Consider the following 18,534-nt stretch of genomic DNA (forward strand, 5'->3'; position numbering starts at 1 on the left):
TTGAACTGATTAAAGACTCATTAAACTAGTTAGCGGCGACGAATATATTCATTTATTTATTCTACGTAAATAATATATAATATTTCATATCATCCACTAACGGTTTTTATGGCTTATTTGTTTATTTATTAGAAGGGTAAATTAAGTAGGTCGGCGGCTTTGTGGCGACGTACTATTCGCGCGAGTCTCTTATCTTTAGATATTTAAATTCCAGCGTGAGCCTCAAAATAGTTGAAATTAAATGGAGCTTGTAAATTAAGTGTTGCTATCACGCAATTCGAGAGATATAATTCTAAGTGGTTTTGTTGCGCGTTCCAATGTTTTATATGACTGGGTTTAATGCTCGTAATTTTAAAAAGTCATTTATTCGAAAATACTTTCATATCACTAATTTATTACTACAGTCATTTACAATTGAGAACTAAAAAATATTTATAAAAGTTAAACTAAACACTCTACACCGACAATATCCATATATTTTTTATTTATTTGAACATCACAGTAAGTCCTGTATTTTGACATGATCACAAGTATTTTCAATCTGTCTGTATAGACTTCGGCGGCGGTCGTTCTCGGGGGTAAACAGCCAAGACGAGACGATTGAATGTGAAAATTTAATTTGAGTCAATTTCGTCGTAAGTCTTAAAGAATCTGTTATTATTTTCCCTAAGCAACCAATTATTTCATAAATATTCTGAAATGTTATACCAAGGACGATGTCTAACTTTGAAACGCTATTTTCAAAGACTACTTACGTATTCTAGATCAGATTTACTTCCTTCTGTTGTTGCTATGGAAACTTAATTGTTTGGTGTAAATATCTTATTCTTCTCGATAATTTTCGTTGGTTTTTAAGCGTTATGTTATAACAGCTACGTAAGATGAGAAAATGAGAAAATCCAAGGTTTAAGTTGGAATACAAAAGAGTGAAAAATGTAAATTTAGTCTCAGACGGCGCCACCGGTGCGCCTCCTGGCTACGCCTGGCATTTAAATGCAACCGCACTTGTCAAAGTTTGGCGCTTTGCAAATGAATGCCAGCTCTCGCTTTGAATTACAGGAGAAATGTAAGTACTTATTCTCGCGATTGACTAAAAATAGTAGAATTACGTGTTTACATTCAGAATAGTTGCAAAAATTTTATAAATCCATTTTCCTTTATTATTCTTTTATTTATTTTATGATAATGAATTATGACAATCATTTTGGTAGAATGTTCTAATGTGTAAATTTAATGGGTGGAAAGAATCTCGGTTTATTAGTAAAAAAGGGCTCACTTCCAGACTCGTTAAAGCTACCACAGAAAGGCTTTTATGGATTTACTCGGAAGCATTTTTTTTAAATACCATATGAAACTTGTTACTTATTTTTTATTGTAATTATAAGGTAATTTGTCATCATTACCATTTACACACTTTGGCTCTGTAACCCCACCAACCACGAATCTCGGGAACAAATACGAGGTTTGTTCAAAAGAAAAGGTGAATTTTGAAATTTCGCGGGCTGTATGTATTCAATCGTCGATTTTTTCTTTTTGTTATGTTGGTACATATATGGTTCTCAAATGTTGATATTATCAGCCATTTTGAATTTGTAGTTTTTTTTTGACAACTGAAAAAGAAAAGGCGTTTTTGTATGTTCTTCGATTTTTTATTTTTGAACAAAATGGATCAAAGAATCTGTATTAAATTTTGCGTTAAAAATGGAATAAAGTGTTTCAACGCTTTTAGAATGTTGACTGTGGCATTCGGCGCGTCTACTTTATCTCAAAAAAGTGTTTATAAGTGGTATAACCGCTTTACAAACGGCCGAGAAGATTTTGAAGACGATGAGCGTCCTGGAGTTGCAATCACGTCAACAAGCGAAGAAAACATCGAAGCAGCAAAGAAAATAGTTTTAAAAAATCGTCGAGTCACTATAAGGGAAGTTGCAGAGGATGTTGGCATATCAATTGGCACATGCCATACAATTTTTTCCGATATTTTGGGCATGAAACGTGTAGCAGCGAAGTTTGTTCCGAAATTGCTAAATTTTGAGCAAAAACAACGTCGCCTTAGTATCGCTCAGGAGTTGTTGAATGATGTTAACAACGAACCAGATTTGCTCAAAAGGGTCATAACTGGTGACGAAACCTGGGTGTATGGCTATGACGTCGAAACCAAGGCTTAATCATCCGAATGGAAGCGACCAGATGAACCGAGACCGAAAAAAGCACGTCAAGCTCGATCAAATGTGAAGGTTTTGCTCACTGTTTTCTTCGATTACAATGGCGTTGTACATCATGAGTTCTTGCCAACAGGTCGTACGGTCAATAAAGAGTATTACAAGGAAGTAATGCAACGTTTACGTGAAGCAATACGGCTCAAACGATCGGAATTATGGAAAAACAAATCATGGATTCTGCATCACGATAATTTGTTCGTGAATTTTTGGCTAAAAACAACACCATAATCATGCCTCAGCCACCTTATTCACCAGATTTGGCTTCCTGCGACTTCTTTCTATTCCCTAATCTAAAGAAAACAATGAAAGGAAAGCGTTTTGCCACTATTAACGAGGTAAAGTCGAAATCGAAGTACGAGCTAATGGCCATACCGAAAATCGCATTTCAGAAGTGCTTCGAAGATTGGAAGAAGCGCTGGTATAAGTGCTGTATATCTGAGGGGGATTATTTTGAAGGGTACAAAATTAATATTGACGAATAAATGAATACTTTTAAAAAAAAATCAAAATTCACCTTTCCTTTTGAACAAACCTCGTATGTTATATACCTTGCACCTGTATTAACACTACCAAACCATCAAACCTGAACCTAACAGCATTGAATATTGTTATTTGGTTGTATAATATGTGACGAGGGGGTTGTCTCTAATCATACGTGCTAACAAATGCTTCATTAAGTTCTAAATATATATCACATATTACGTTATTTGATAGGTATTTGGTATTCCGTGGCTGAAACCTGTATTTCGATCGTGCACACACACATATCCATTAATACATTAATAAATATGTGTCTGTGTGAGTGTGATTTCTTTATGAGAAAATATAAATTATATACGTTTAAAAATTCGCACAAGATAAAATATGACATAAAATATCAGCACAGTATTTACATTAAATTTCTATGTAACCGGACAACAGTTTGTTGTTAATATTAAAACCGCAGCATACAATGAAACAGAATACTTGTTCTTAATTAACCGATATTTATTATACTTTAGGGCATCGCATCTGAATAATGAAGATAATTAATATTAAGCTATTTTGCTTGAAACATTTTATAATATTATTCATTATTCGATAAAGTTAAACACGCACCTGGACGTTTTAATACTCTACTATGTATATATAAAATATTATTGTGGGCGATACACAGTAACTAAAAATATATACATTAAAAATGTTACGATTATATTTTGAATAATACATGACAGTAATTATTGAATTTATTTCAAAACTACAAATAATATGTAGAAACAAAACAGCTGTTTTATTTACTCCAACATTTAATCGAATTTAGATTTCTGAATTGTTATGTAAATGCTTCCGTGTGTAATAGAACCAAAAACTATACCATAATATGCGGTAATGGGTAGTTACTGCGTTTTTGATGTTATTCTAGTTGCTAATTGAGTTTGCAGATTCGTTGAGCAAGGTGCTTACTTTCATATTACGCCTTTGGCAACCCACCAACTGTAACTTTCGTTAATGTTACATTAAAATCCTATAATAACAGTAATTTTATACCAAGTTTCAAGTTTATAAACTGTTTGCTTAATATTTTGATCTTATGTTTTAACGAGAAAACATCAAACTCGACTGTATGTTACGGTAAAAAGATGCTAATTAAAAGTTGACTTCTAGGCAGCATTTCAAATCTTAGCAGCTGTCTTGATTTCGGACGAGTAAGACTATCTTCCATGTATAATCAGATGAAAATAAATATTACCTCTAGTATAGGAAAAAGCAGTTATACATATGTATATTGGACTGTCTGGTAATAATACCTACTCTGTACCGTCTGGTAATAATACTTTTCTAAATTCAAATACAAAAAAAAATCTTGTAAAAGTATTTAATACTATTGGTCTATGCTACAAATTGTAAGCGTAACTTTTGATACTTGGGGTCCCCCAAATACATTAAAAAACTTATTTGACTTATTTATAAAAAGAATATATTTCTAAAAAGAAAAGTATAAAATATATATACACTGACAGTGCTGTAGAGTTTTTTTAGGTTGGCCGAAGTGAAATGAGATCTACTAAGTGACGTAGATATTACAATGGGTTTCTATGGCTAGGGTGTAGTTGTATTTTACATAAACAGTCGATTTTATTATTAATATCGATTATAAATTGATATATTTTTGTAAGGATTTTTTTTCGAATTTTAACATAGTGTCTGTGATAATTTAATTCAACGTGTTATGTTGATATAATAGAATATACTAAACATATTTAAACATTGACGTTTTGTTTCTTTTTTAAATTGCTTGTGCAGAGTGAAATATCAATTTAAAAAAAAAAAAACTACATTACAAATTTAACGATATTATGTCAACATAACAAAAGGAAAAAATCAAGTTAGCTAATTATGTGATTACAAATATTTATAGATCACCGATATATCACACACAAAAATATCAACTATCACCGTAACCATAGTAACGGAAAAAGTAAAGACAAAAGAGGTCTGTAGTCATTATCTGAACTCCTTTATCCTTATCCTACAATATAATATGGAATATTATAAATTTACATGTATTATACTTTTATAATATGCATGGTGCTAATTTTAAAATTAGTGTTATTTTAAATTTCAAAAGCAAAAAAAAGGAGAAATCAAAGGTCACTAAAATATGCAAAAAAATGTTAGGTGAAACGACTGAATTCGTGTAGTTTAGGCAGGAACAGGTGTCAGCTTAATACATATTGTGAGTCGAACGTGACTTGAGTGTTTCGTGTAAAGAAAAAGAACCAAGTAAATCAATCATCATAACATTTTAAACTATTATTAAAGTAATAAGTAACAAAATTATATACTTGTTTTTAAGGTTTATGTAAAAAAATATGGATAGCTGAAAGATATTAGTAAACTGGATTTAACGATACAATTAAATGAAAAAAAAAATCCAGAATACACATTTTTTGTTAACAAAAGAGTATTTCTCTAATCTATATTTGGAATGAATATGAAGTGACACATTTCCAGTGAACATTGCACTGTCACGAATAAAGTTTAACAATATTTATTATTGTTTTAAAAAAAACCGTGAAATTGCGATTGAGCGTTGAAGGTTAGTAAATCACGTCTTGGGAATAGAACGACTTCGAATGAAGTAATGTTGCCAATATTTTATTTTTTAATATTATAATTATTATTACTGTAGTGTACACAGATCTATAATAACTAGACATAGGATTATATGCATTTGCATAGTTGCATGTTAATATTTGTATATGCAAATGCATATTATACTATTTTTATAGCATTACTGCATATTTGGGTACTTTTTCATTAACAGTGCTTATTTCCGTAGTTAGACTTGTTAGGTGCGTAAAATAATAAACTTGTCGGTCATGACGGGATAACGAAAATTTACACCTTTACCAAAGATGCCGGACAAACTCTTCCTGAAGAGGTATCTGCAGGAATATCGCCAAATTTCAAGTTTTGTCTGGTTAGTCTATGAATTTATTATTAAGTAGGAAACGTCACAAGTTTGCTGTGCAAAACATGGAATATTTTTTTTGTTTTTTTTTTTTTTTTTTAAATAAAATAGTTTGTTTTTGTTTTTTTTTGTTTTTATGGAATAGGTTGGCGGACGAGCATATGGGCTACCTGATGGTAAGTGGTCACCATCACCCATAGACAATGACGCTGTAAGAAATATTAACTATTCCTTACATCGTCAATGTGCCACCAACCTTGGGAACTAAGATGTTATGTCCCTTGTGCCTGTAGTTACACTGGCTCACTCACCCTTCAAACCGGAACACAACAATACTGAGTACTGTTATTTGGCGGTAGAATAACTGGTGAGTGGGTGGTACCTACCCAGACGGGTTTGCACAAAGCCCTACCACCAAGTAAAGTTATATTTTTCTAGGTTTTCTGGGTTTTATAAATTATAACTTTAAGTTATAATATATATAATAAATGTCAAAATCTAATTACAAATGTTCTTTTATTATGCTTATTTTGTCAAAATAAAATAATCCAATGTCTAATAATAACATATTAAAATGAATATTAGATTTATATTTTGCAGTAATATATTAAATGCTATCCCATATAAAATAATATTAATTACAGTTTTACAAATTATTGATCAATTAATTACAATAATAATTGTAATTAAATATAATAAAGTAAATTCAATAGCTTCTGCTATATTAATAATATGCAATAATAATGTGATATAAATTATGATATAGAATCAAATGTCATAAAACCGTATTGAAGGCTAAGGTTACTCTCGTAACAATATATTATCTGTGTAATTATGCATCTATTATCTTGAGTGAGACACATCGCAAAAGACCTTGAAAATGCAATGTATAAAAATAGACGCGCGGTGACGTGTGTTGCACAGCGCGCTGATATTTAAATATAATATCTATATGATATATAGTATTGAATTATTTGGTAAATCGACTTTACACGTGAACGTGACAATTGTCCATATAAATTATGATAAAAACCGTTGTTTCGTTTATCGGTTATTCCCAGGTTTGTTTACGAGCTCTGGTGGTAGATTTCTGACATGCAATAAGAAAGCGTTGCATCTATGTTAAACAAAAGTTTTTAAATTTCATTTCTATTATCTATCACTCTATGACATGCTTGATCTTCTCGGATAAGTAACGTTAGGTTGCCAAATGGCTATTTTCTTTCCGAAAATGTAAGGGTAAGCTATACCCAAATAAGTGCAATAAATCAAAATTAAATTTAAAAACATAAACGGTACATAAAAGAAACTAAATTACTGAAGTATACAAAATATGAAATGCCTTCAATTTTCTTTTATTTTTAAAGCGAAATAGATTTTTTAAATACCGCTGGAATCTTTCTCACCTTCTCTCTGTTTTGGATAATTTTGAGGCCAATGGTAGATGACATATAAAAGTAGAGTTTTGTTTATGCCGGTAATGCTGCGGACAGTGTATAGTTGTTTTATATTTGCAATTTAAAATCTTTGACATTTTATAAAGAAAGTTGCTTAAAACTTTCGCTGCAGTTCATCATCCGTGGGTTTGTTCCCCCGACGCGACGTACAAATTTATTCACATTTCACGTTTCCCAACTGTAACGTTTTCAAAGTATATTTTTATCTCCAAGAACTTTCTTATCAGATGTAAGAATTTGTTAATTCAAATTCACGTTCTTGTAAACTTCTGTAACTTACTTCAAGATTTAGAAAACGATTTCAATAAAAAAATGTTCTGCTAGCATGTAGGAAATGTTTTTTTAATGTAAGCACCCAGTATTTGAATATGAATCCAAGGTTTTAGTTTGAAGTAGGTTTTATAATAATTAAATTGCAGTTATTTATCCGGTCTGGGCAAACATATAAAAAACTTGAGTAAAGGTGCATTAGGCGGAATCAATAAATTGCAGCTGAATCATGTCATTCTGAAATCATAATTTTTTTTTTTTATGGTATAGTTTGGCGACGAGCATATGGGCCACCCGATGGTAAGTGGTCACCATCGCCCATAGACAATGACGCTGTAAGAAAAATTAACTATTCCTTACATCGTCAATGTGCCACCAACCTTGGGAACTAAGATGTTATGTCCCTTGTGCCTGTAGTTACACTGGCTCACTCACCCTTCAGACCGGAACACAACAATACTGAGTACTGTTGTTTGGCGGTAGAATAACTGGGAGGTACCTACCCAGACGGGCTTGCACAAAGCCCTACCACCAAGTAAACATTATATTTGATCAGAAAAACGACTTTAAAAAGTAAGTGGAAGGTAATTATTGTTAACTTTTTAAGTGTGGTAAATTCATAGCATTGCTGTGAAATACTAAATACAACTATTTTATTTTAGTTGTGTTCGAAAATTTGCATTACGAATGAAGTATAAAACAAAGGCTTTTTGCTAGGAGTTTTGTTTGTATAGTCTGTTTGGTTAAGCGTAGTGTAGTCCGTCGCTTGTGGCCTTGCTACTTGACTTACACTAGATTCATGGACATTTCCTTTCAATTGTTTAAACAAATACACGGTCTTATAAATTAGTTTCTAAAGGATACAAGTTACAGGAAAAATATAAAAAGTAAGGTATATCTATAGAAACATCGATTTCCTTTCATTTCGAATTTTAACAATATATATATATAAACATTTCGAATAATAATTGTGTAAAAGAATCACTAACATTTCGACTGTTACCTCTCCATACTACAGTAATCATCGTAATGGGTCTTATTCTTGAAAATCTTAGTATTGACAAAACTACGTTTTGAAGACCAAGCGTTCGATTCTGTTTTTATTAAAGGATATATTTTTTTTGTGCGCGTGTGTGATTTCATATAATATGTATAATACGTATATTCGTTAAGATTTCTTTCTTGTCGTACACAAGAGAAAAAAATAGGATGTAATCAATATCGCAAACAGCATTAAAGCACTCAATAAGACAAGACCTACTACGAATGAACTTAATAATGAAAATATATAATTTTAAGGTCGTTAATTTCAAGTTAGTGGTTGGCAGCTAAAATCGCACTAAGATCATTTTTGTTTTTGTTTTAGGTGAGCAGCGTCGTATATATGGATCCGAAAATGGAGAAGACCCGCCGCGTTACATCAGTAGTCCTCAACGACAAGCTTCGCCATTTCCTTTAGAAAGTACGAATCGGCGATTTTACAGAAGAAACAGAAATTCCAAAGGTACGCACTTTACATGGCTTCTCGTTGTTTACATGAGTATGTTGTTGTTTTGAACAGGCATATACTCGTATATAATAATACTGTGGTTATTTACTTTTACCTTACTTTTTGCAAATTATGGTACTGAATATTTTTATTGAAAAAACCAAAAAATAAAAGAAATATCGCTTATGTTCTTCCCACCGTATCGATTGAAAGAAAATTTGAATTAACACGTGATTAATAAAAATTCGACATAAAATAGGAAAAAAAATATACAATATTATTGTGAGTATGCAACATAAGTTTTATTTACCATGAAACGTCTTCGTCCGAAGAAATTTGAAGTTTACAATCGAGTCAATATAAGTATTTTACAGTATTTTGATGTGATAATATACACTCTATATTGTAATTAATTGTCTTGCTTTTACACAAGTTCAAATAAGGTTTTCGAACCCGAGTTTTTTTAAGATTTCTAATTTAGACACTAAACACCATATAGGCTTGATTGAAAGTTGCACCCATCCAAACAAGACTGACTATTAAGAACCTGCAAATTATTTACCTAAAGGGGGCTAAATATTTCAACGTAAGATTCAGTAAACGTTGTTCGCACAAAATCCAATATTTTATACTAAACGTTTTATAAATATCAAAATAAATAGCAACATTTTAAAGTGAAACTAGGTCTTATCGTGTACTTCTTAAACTTTTGCAATTTCGTTGAAGGATCATATCGCCATCATATATTTCCTTCGCTTGACGTTCCATAAAGGTTACACTTTAAATGGACAAGAGCCTCTTTTACTTTTATGTAAATTGAATAAGGTAGGAAAATTGCTCATAGACATTTCAATTATTTTTTTATTTCAATTTCTAAATTGCGAGATTTATTTTCTACATAATAATCTTATAAATAAACTTTAGTGGTTGAGTAGATTTTAATAGCCTCATATTTAATTAAATGATGCTTAATGGTGACGTATATTATACGTTATTTGAAGCTGCAACAAAAGTATTATGAAAATATATAAATGTGTTCCTCAAAGTATTTTTATTTATTCAATAATAATAATAAATATCTTTAGAGGATACACGATATAAAAAAATATTTAACATAAACTTTAAGAGTAACAACACTACAAATAAATGTGGGTAAGGTTCTTAAAATTGAAGTAGTCCTCTGTTCCAGACTCCCTTTTATTAATTTAACATCTATAAAGATTTTTAAATGGTTTTTGATTGTTAATTTTTTGTTCGTAGGCGAAGAAATATTTAATGGCGAAGCGGGAGGCGGCACTCTTTCTCGTCGGAATCGACGCAATGATGATTTTCCCCATGAAACCAATGGGCGTGGCAATCGAATCAGTCACGTGAATGGTATATTCAAATAATTCTCAATCTTATTATGAGATACTGCAAAATTGACTTTATAAAAGCAAATCTCCGTCAAGTGCAATGAAGATTATTTCAGTATACAAGTATTAACATACGAGTAGAAAATCAATTTTTGAAGCAGAAACGTTCATGAATAAATAAACATACTATTCCTTAGTATGAATTATAGCGTATTCAGAAATGTGAGGAATGAAAGCATCACGTGTATTCAGTAGCGCAAGATTCCAGTATAGTTATTGTAGTTAGGCATTCTGAAGCATGCCTATTATAAGCGTAATGTGGAGGTGGGTGCATGCCTCTGATAAGGATGCTCTGAATAGTTTCGCTGACGTACGTGACTCGTCGAATATAATATTATAACGTCAATTTTGCTTTATATGATTATTTTCATTGTCTGTCTGTACACATGTGTAAAATTCACGTAATTGATTTTACATAGTGAATATTTATGTCATTAATTAATATTGAGACTACTATGGGTCGCCAGATGTTTTAGTCTTTTTATTTTTTAGTCATCTATTATGGATAATATAACATTATTTAGCTGAAATTTAAACAACACTTAGTATTTCTTCGTCAATATTCTAGAAATGTAATAAAAAATTTAAATATAATGACACACTTCTACAATGTAATAGAACCTTTCTAGTTATGTTTGTTGACGACCTCCATGGTCGAGTACGGGTACTCCACACCGAGGTCCCGGGTTCGAGGCCAACCGAGTCGATGTAGAAAGAGTTCATTAGTTTTCTATGTTGTATTGAGTCTGACTGTCTGTGGTACCGTCGTTGCTTCTGATTTTCCATAACACAAGTGCTCTAGCTGTCCAAGTTGTCCAATATTTATTATTACTCTGTGGTTAATCACGATACCATTCTCTAAATCAATGATAAAACCAACGAGGTCTTTTTTATTTATAATAACGAGTTTAATATTTTATAAAAGGACCATCAAGTGGCGGTCAAAGTGAGCGTGAGTGCGAGTCACCTCCCGAGCCCGCTCCTCCAGAGGTGCCTCCTCGAGGGCCTTCTCTTCATGTCACCCTGCGCCATCGCCCAGCGCCCGACCAGTCTGCTGACTCGGACCGTCTGTTCCTCTCAGAAGGTAAGTCAGAAGGTATTTTAGAAAGTATATCCTATAGGAGCATCATTTAAATTATTTATCGCAAAGTCCCATCGCTGATAAAATCAAGGTCATCTTTTTAACTTATAAATTGTATAAAGTTTCTCAATAAGGCTTTATGTGAATTTTAATGATTACTTATTTATTTGAAAGTACTCTATATACCTTATATTGGAGGAGGTGTGATCTAAATTGGAAGTGAACATTCCTAATGGTCGAACTAGAGCGAAATCTAGAGGATCATTATGATATTACTTTAAGCGGCGTTACTTTATTTTATACGACTGTATATATTATACAAACGTATAGTACGACACAACTTAGATGTAGCATCGGCAAATTCAATAAAACCGATTACTGCCGATTTATACCACCAAAAGAAATAGCTCACCATCGCGCCATTCGACGCTATTCGTCGCTATAGATTCTCGCGTCAGTGACGTGTCAAATTGACGAATATATTAGGTCATATGATATTAAAAGTTATTACGTGTGTGTAAAGATAATTTTTACATAAGAAATAAATATTGATAATTTGGGATAGCGTACTTTATTCGGATGTGATCGGTTTTACGAATTAGTACTATACCCATTTATATATTACACATATTTAAAACGAGAAAGTATTATTATTAGACAGATGTGTGTAAATTTTCGATTGAAAACATCACCAATTTCTCTATAATATACTCGTAATTATAACTTTTGGACAAAAGTTTTCTGTCCACTTAATAAGAAAGCTTGGAGCTTCATTCTTGCCGGTCTGCCGGTTGGGTACCATCAAGTCTACCATGACCTAGAACCAAGTCAATAAATCAAAGTAATGAATAGTTGTATTCGTATTTTGTCGTCTTCTTTTCCAATCTAAATTAAGGAAATATTCATATTATGCGAGATATCCTTATGGTGTCTTTTCTTAACCGGTTAAAACATATTTCGGTATAAAAACTACATGGAGAATGTCCAATTTGTAAATACTTCGGGTAAAAGTCCAAAAAAATTAATTCAGAATAAATTTTAACTAATAATTTTAAGGAATACTTAAATGACCTTAACTAATACTAATGTGTGAAACTATAATTATAATTGCTTAGCTACACAAAACTGATATTTATTACGACAATAGGAAATTTTCATTGGTTTGTCGACGCCCATTCATAAGTTCTCATTGAATGGACTTTGGAAATAACTGACATTCCTTTTTTTCACCTGCACACATTCTTGGGAGATACCTATTAATTCATTCTTTTATGTATTAGATAACCGCATTTGTCATCGTTAATATGATTAAACGAGGATTATAGCTTCGTATCCTTTGTATTTGTAGGTGTTTGATTCTTGCTAATACAATTGATATTGATTTTATGCAAACCAATAATAATCTGCGAACAATAAGCGCCTCTTACTGGATATAAGGTACTTTAAATTATTAAACGATACAGCACATTTAACAACATACACTGTTATGAAGTGTGTGTTTCGTTTTTTGTGAATTTTTTTTTAACAATTTATTATCTTCAATCAACAGATAAACATATGTTAAATTTACGACATTTTTTAAATATTATTTCTTAAATAAAGGACATACAAATAATAAATAAATATAATAAATATGAGACAACATCACATACATTACACTGATCCCAATGTAAGTAGCTAAAGCACTTGTGTTATGGAAAATCAGAATTAACGAAGGTACCACAAACACCCAGACCCAAGACAACATAGAAAACTAATGATAATCTACATCGACTCGGCCGGGAATAGAACCCGGGACCTCGGAGTGGCGTACCCTTGAAAACCGGTGTACATACCACTCGACCACGGAGGTCGTTGCTATGATTCGTATGTTTTATTAGTTTTAATATTATTTATTTATCAGAAATATATATATATTCGATTGTATTTTAGCCAGTATTAAAAAGTTACGCTTTCACGGGTTTTTTTGCGGATGTGGATAAGTCGTAAAAAATAACGACGTAATAAGAAGGGCCTCGCGGCGTTATCTTTTACCGCATATGCTTATTAAACGTAATACGAATGGAAGTTTCTGTTCAATCTAAGTCAGAAGAAACCAGACGATGTGTAATAGGCTTTGCTTAGTAAATTTCATCAAGTTATAAGAACTTTGGTTCAAAAAACCATTTGGTTCGCAAGTTCTCGGGGGTATTGTGATATATGTATGTATACATGTTTAGCTTGTAAGGTACACCGCTAGGCGTTTCACTCCCTTGATGAGTAAGCTAATTAAATTCCCGCCGTAAATGTACAACCAAGTTTCGTTAAGTAGGCCCTTCTCTTGTTGGTACTTCGGTAGAAGTTTAATCGAATTGCACCGTCCGAACAAGTTCGCGGGTGCAAGTTACGCTCGCTGACAAATTAGCCACTTAATCCAGCTATACCTCTAATACCTTAAGGCTTTCTATACCAATTAAACGAAAAAAAAATCTCTCCGACCTCGTTATTCCTTTCAATATACGTTGATAATTGAGGCGTGTTTTTAGTACAATTATATCAAAGAGTGTAAAATGTAAAGGTGTGTAAGGCTACGTCGTGACTGGATATTTCTGACAGTATTACTAATATTATGGTATTAACCATTTCTCGCATAGCCAATATACTGGCAATACCGGGATCTCAGTTATGTTCCTTGTGTTTGTAATGACACTGTCTGAGTCATACCTCCTATCTATACAAATCTTAACGGTTTTAAAATTTTAGTATTTAGTTTAAAACTTAATTTCTTGCCAACATTGTTGATGATATTTTCGTTTTTGCTATAGATAGAATTCAAAATGAAACTATCAAATTTCTACAAATGTGAAAAGGTATATTTGACTGCACAGGTTAGAAATAAAGTTGGGTTTCGCATCCGTAACGAAAGAAGAGAGCTGCTAAATTTGATTTGTGCGAGAGCTCGAGCCAGAATGAGGTGCTTTGATGTGGCGTAGCCCTTGCCCCCTGCGGGGTCCTACTGAAATGGCGCGCACTTACAGAGAAACTCTTACCGTAATTTAATTTTTATGATAGCGCATTGTAAGTGTCCCAGTGAGAGTTTTATTTAGGATTGCGCCCTCTCCAGTAGCAGTCGACTAAAAAATCGCGTAAGCAATTCCTAAATAGTAAAATATATTATAAATAAAATAAATTAATTTTAAAAATTGAATTATATTTACCCCTTGTATTATTGAAAAATAAGTAGGTAGGGAATGAATTAGGCAAATCTTGATTCAAACAAGAAAATAGCTTCAAAAGGTCTTGAAAGTTTAATGGAATCGAACAGGGACCGGTCGAAGTAGTCGGAAGTTTGCACGGGTGACAAATTGGGCACTTGACCCGCGCGCCGGGCGAGCCTCCGAGTGCTTGTTTCTCGAGGACCGTAATAAGTTTAACTTTAAGTAAACTATATTCCATTCCCTCTAATTTGTCCTCTCGCTACGCTGCCGCGACACTTTTTGCAGTTTCAAATTAACAGTTTCTATTTACATAACTTAGTATCAACAGTAATGTTTCTTGTTTAGTTAATTTACAAAGGCTCCGGGAATTTCTAATTAAAACTCCTTATTTATTTATGAATATTGCTCATTAAATTAAGTTTAGATATATATACATAGGAAAAGTCATAAAAGTATATCCTAGAAAGATTCACTATCTTAAATGCAATAATGTTTTATAAAAAGCAATAAGATTCGTCCGTCTCAAGTTTACAGAGCTTTTTGAAAATTGAAACCTGCTGGGATTCGTCGTAATTTAATTTTTGCGATGCTGTATTGTTAGAGCTTTCAGAAGGGCTCTTTGCAGTTGAAATTCAAAATATTGTCGCTTTTGCATAAGAAAATAAATTTCTTCTTCTTACTGTTTTTAAAATTATTTCGTGTGGTCAGAGAAACCACAGATTTAAAAATAAACAAGTGCAAATACGCAAAGTTGAAACACATTGATAGTAAATATAATTTTTTGGGATCAAGGTCGCTTTAGTATCTATAGTAATATATTATTTAGTCGCAAATTGAAATTGCTGAATGGTTAAATAATTTTACATGAATTTGTGCTATAACGTTTTAAAAGGGTTGTACGTTTACGTTAAAAACTACGAACATTGTTTTGATTTTAAAACAAGCTTACGCTTTTATAGCTTTAGGCTGACTGCATAGTTTTGGCATTTTCGTTTTTTCATTTATCCGGTTAACATTTTCACGACATAGTATTATTTTACGAGCAAATCGCTGTATAAAACCTTAATTTTGAAAACATTGTAAGCGTATTCATAAACTTTTAACCGCCCATAAAAGTGTCCTCGGTCGCGATCAAATCTGACATTGTCATGTTTTGAGTGGAGCCTCCTCGATCCCGCTGCGATACTCGTGAGCCGGAGTTTTAAACATCCCTCGTCCGGAAGCCACTTAAGTGCTCATAAAACACTCATACGAGGAGCTATCTACATCGGTTCTTTGCTTCTTTTGTGTTATTTGCATTCCTGCGGTCGGCTCCTCCTATATGCACGAATATCGATCCGATAGCTAAGAGCACGAAGTTTAGCCCTGACGTATAAAAAAATTGTTTTAGTACACATTGACGTCATGCACATTTTAATAAGTTACATTTCTTAGATCGCAGTATTGACATAAGCACTTTTTAGTCTCACATTTAGTACTTTACTGAAAAAAAATTGTATAAAAGATTTCTAGTGATAACCAAGCTAATAACGATTATGAGGAACCAGTAAAAAATATAAATTATAATAAAAAAAATAAAAGTGTGGCACATTATTTCTTGAACGGTTAATCAAAAATGCGAAAGGGTAAATACTTTTTTGATAGGAAAATATAATAACATATTATGGTTCATACGCCGCCTTGTTAGTCGGGCGACGTAAATATTCATAAGAGATATGAAAAGCGACCGCTCTGGGTCTGACATATCCTGCGCCAACAAAAGAAAGTTGTAACACAGTGCATTAGATTCACAAGAAAAAAAAATATAAAAAATAATATCGCTATTACAAAAATAAAACTTTAAAATTTTATCTGAACTATCAGTGGTTGTTCATATGAAATATTTAATATATATTTACATATATTCTATTAAAGTATTACAGGCGTACAACGTTATTTTTACAGGTCCTGGGCTGTTAATTATTTTATTCAATTCTCGTTGAATATTAAAAGTTATTGAGCTGCATTTATGGCTTTTTGTTTGAATATAAAGTATTACATAACCAGCAATAATGTAGTTCATTTTAATTTATACATATTTTTGTCAAAAATAACAGCTTTTACATATCATACTGCAAGGCTCTAGTTAAGGAGAAGATTAGGATACGGTGCTCCAATGCGATATACATGTGGCTCATTCTTGAACCACGTATAGGTTTCCCCAAGACATGAAAATTCAATGGTGCATACCGGGATTTCAATCTACAATTCATTTAGTTTCAGGTCTGACTGGGTTTACCCTTTACGTTACATATATAAAAATAGTAACTGTTAATATTCAAAAAGTTATTTAAATGTATACAGTGTTTTGTAAAGATTTTATCCCCATGGTGATAGGTTGGCAACATTTTGTGATGTTCTATTTTTGGGTCCACTATGGTTGAAATTCGAGCAACTGAGATTTTTTAGAGTATTTAAAGTAACTATGCTTTGGTCATAGTGAGATACCGTAGTTTAATTTTATTGCATTTTTCTCAGCTCGAACTCTGGAAGTTACCATTATTTCACTTCTTTTACTCTCTTGTGTCTCAGAGAGCATGGAAAACAGTTAGTAAGATGCCTTCGATTGTATTAAATTGTTGTTCCATCGAATAACTATGATTATTAATCGAATGGTTTCCGATGATATAGCACTATTTTGCGTTTTCAAAATCTATCTTATGTCTTTATTATTACGAATAACAAGTAACTATTCTTATTAAAAGTCAGTTACCAGGAAATCGTAATTATTGACCTTTTTATAATAAAAATGACTCGCTTCATCCGATAAATCTCTCCTGGATATATTTGTGTGACAAATCTATTTTACAGATTATTTTATTTACACATCTATAAATACTTATTTATTTAACGTTATAGTTATTATTAAGATTCACGAGTTGTTTTGATTAGCTATCAAAAAGAAAGACGAAGCTGCTCTCGAATATAAATTCGAAGTGAAAAGTGGTGTAAACCACTAGTCCTTTTGTTTTCAATGAACAACTGTTTATGTTATGTCAACAAATTGATATACAGTGCCTTCAGGATTTATAAGGATAAAATAAGTTAAGAAGTTTAACATGCTAAACTTATAATTCAAGTAGGTCGAGCAAATGATCAAGTGCGCGATACGTCACAGTAACAGGGAGCACTTTAAAGTTTTTCCGCGTAGCACGGTACAGATCCATCCGCGAGAGCGGGATAAATGATTGATGGCGGCCTTCCAAGTATAAACTCGATTATCCGCTGAGACGCGAACAACTTACAAGTTTTATGTAACGATGGATCAAGATTATTTGAAACTTTCCAAAAAAAGCTAGTCATGACAAACATTATTGAGTCAAGTCAAGTAACGTCCAACTCCAATCCAATAAAATTTGGATTATATTTCTCATATTGTTCGCTATTACAACGGGTTACATACATATACTCATGAATTTAATAACTGCCATTTGAAAAGAATGACTCGACAATTATTTAATTCATATATGTTTTGTGATGTGAAAATAACCCATACTTTTATTATTAACATAAGTATACAAAAAAGCTTTGTTATATTTCCATTGATCGGAGAGTATTCGTAATACACTTATAATCTTTTCACTTTTGTCTTCAAATACTAAATAAAAATATCCTTACGAAGTAGAGTTTCAGATATTAAAAGTTTTATTATAAAGGACGGGATTAAAAAATCGAAGCGGCGTTTCATTAGCACGTTTCAATATTAGTTTGCTCTGAAGAGACTAGCGATGCGAGACGAGGGAAAATTGTTTCGTCGTTTATTATTCCAAGTTTTAATCAAGGAGCGTCCTGGAGCCGTCTGGAAAACGTCCGCAGTCGCCACCATGGACCGCCCCATTCACATTAATCGCGTGTAAAATATATTGTAAAAAGTTCATTACTTTCCCGCTCATTTCCCTTCTACAGCACT

The 18,534-nt window shown here is 32.3% G+C and overlaps 1 protein-coding gene across 2 annotated transcripts in view; it reads left to right on the forward strand.

The window, feature by feature from the left end:
• The window catches only part of LOC124544085 (teneurin-a), a 317,621-nt gene that overhangs the window by 94,608 nt on the left and 204,479 nt on the right, over positions 1-18,534 (forward strand). For both annotated transcript variants that reach the window (XM_047122505.1, XM_047122506.1), the window contains exons 3-5: positions 8,770-8,907; positions 10,153-10,269; positions 11,233-11,391. In XM_047122505.1, the coding sequence (XP_046978461.1) occupies positions 8,770-8,907; positions 10,153-10,269; positions 11,233-11,391 (414 nt within the window). The remainder of the gene's footprint in view (positions 1-8,769; positions 8,908-10,152; positions 10,270-11,232; positions 11,392-18,534) is intronic.

Source organism: Vanessa cardui, chromosome 4 (genome assembly GCF_905220365.1).
Source record: "Vanessa cardui chromosome 4, ilVanCard2.1, whole genome shotgun sequence".
Lineage (NCBI taxonomy): Eukaryota > Metazoa > Arthropoda > Insecta > Lepidoptera > Nymphalidae > Vanessa > Vanessa cardui.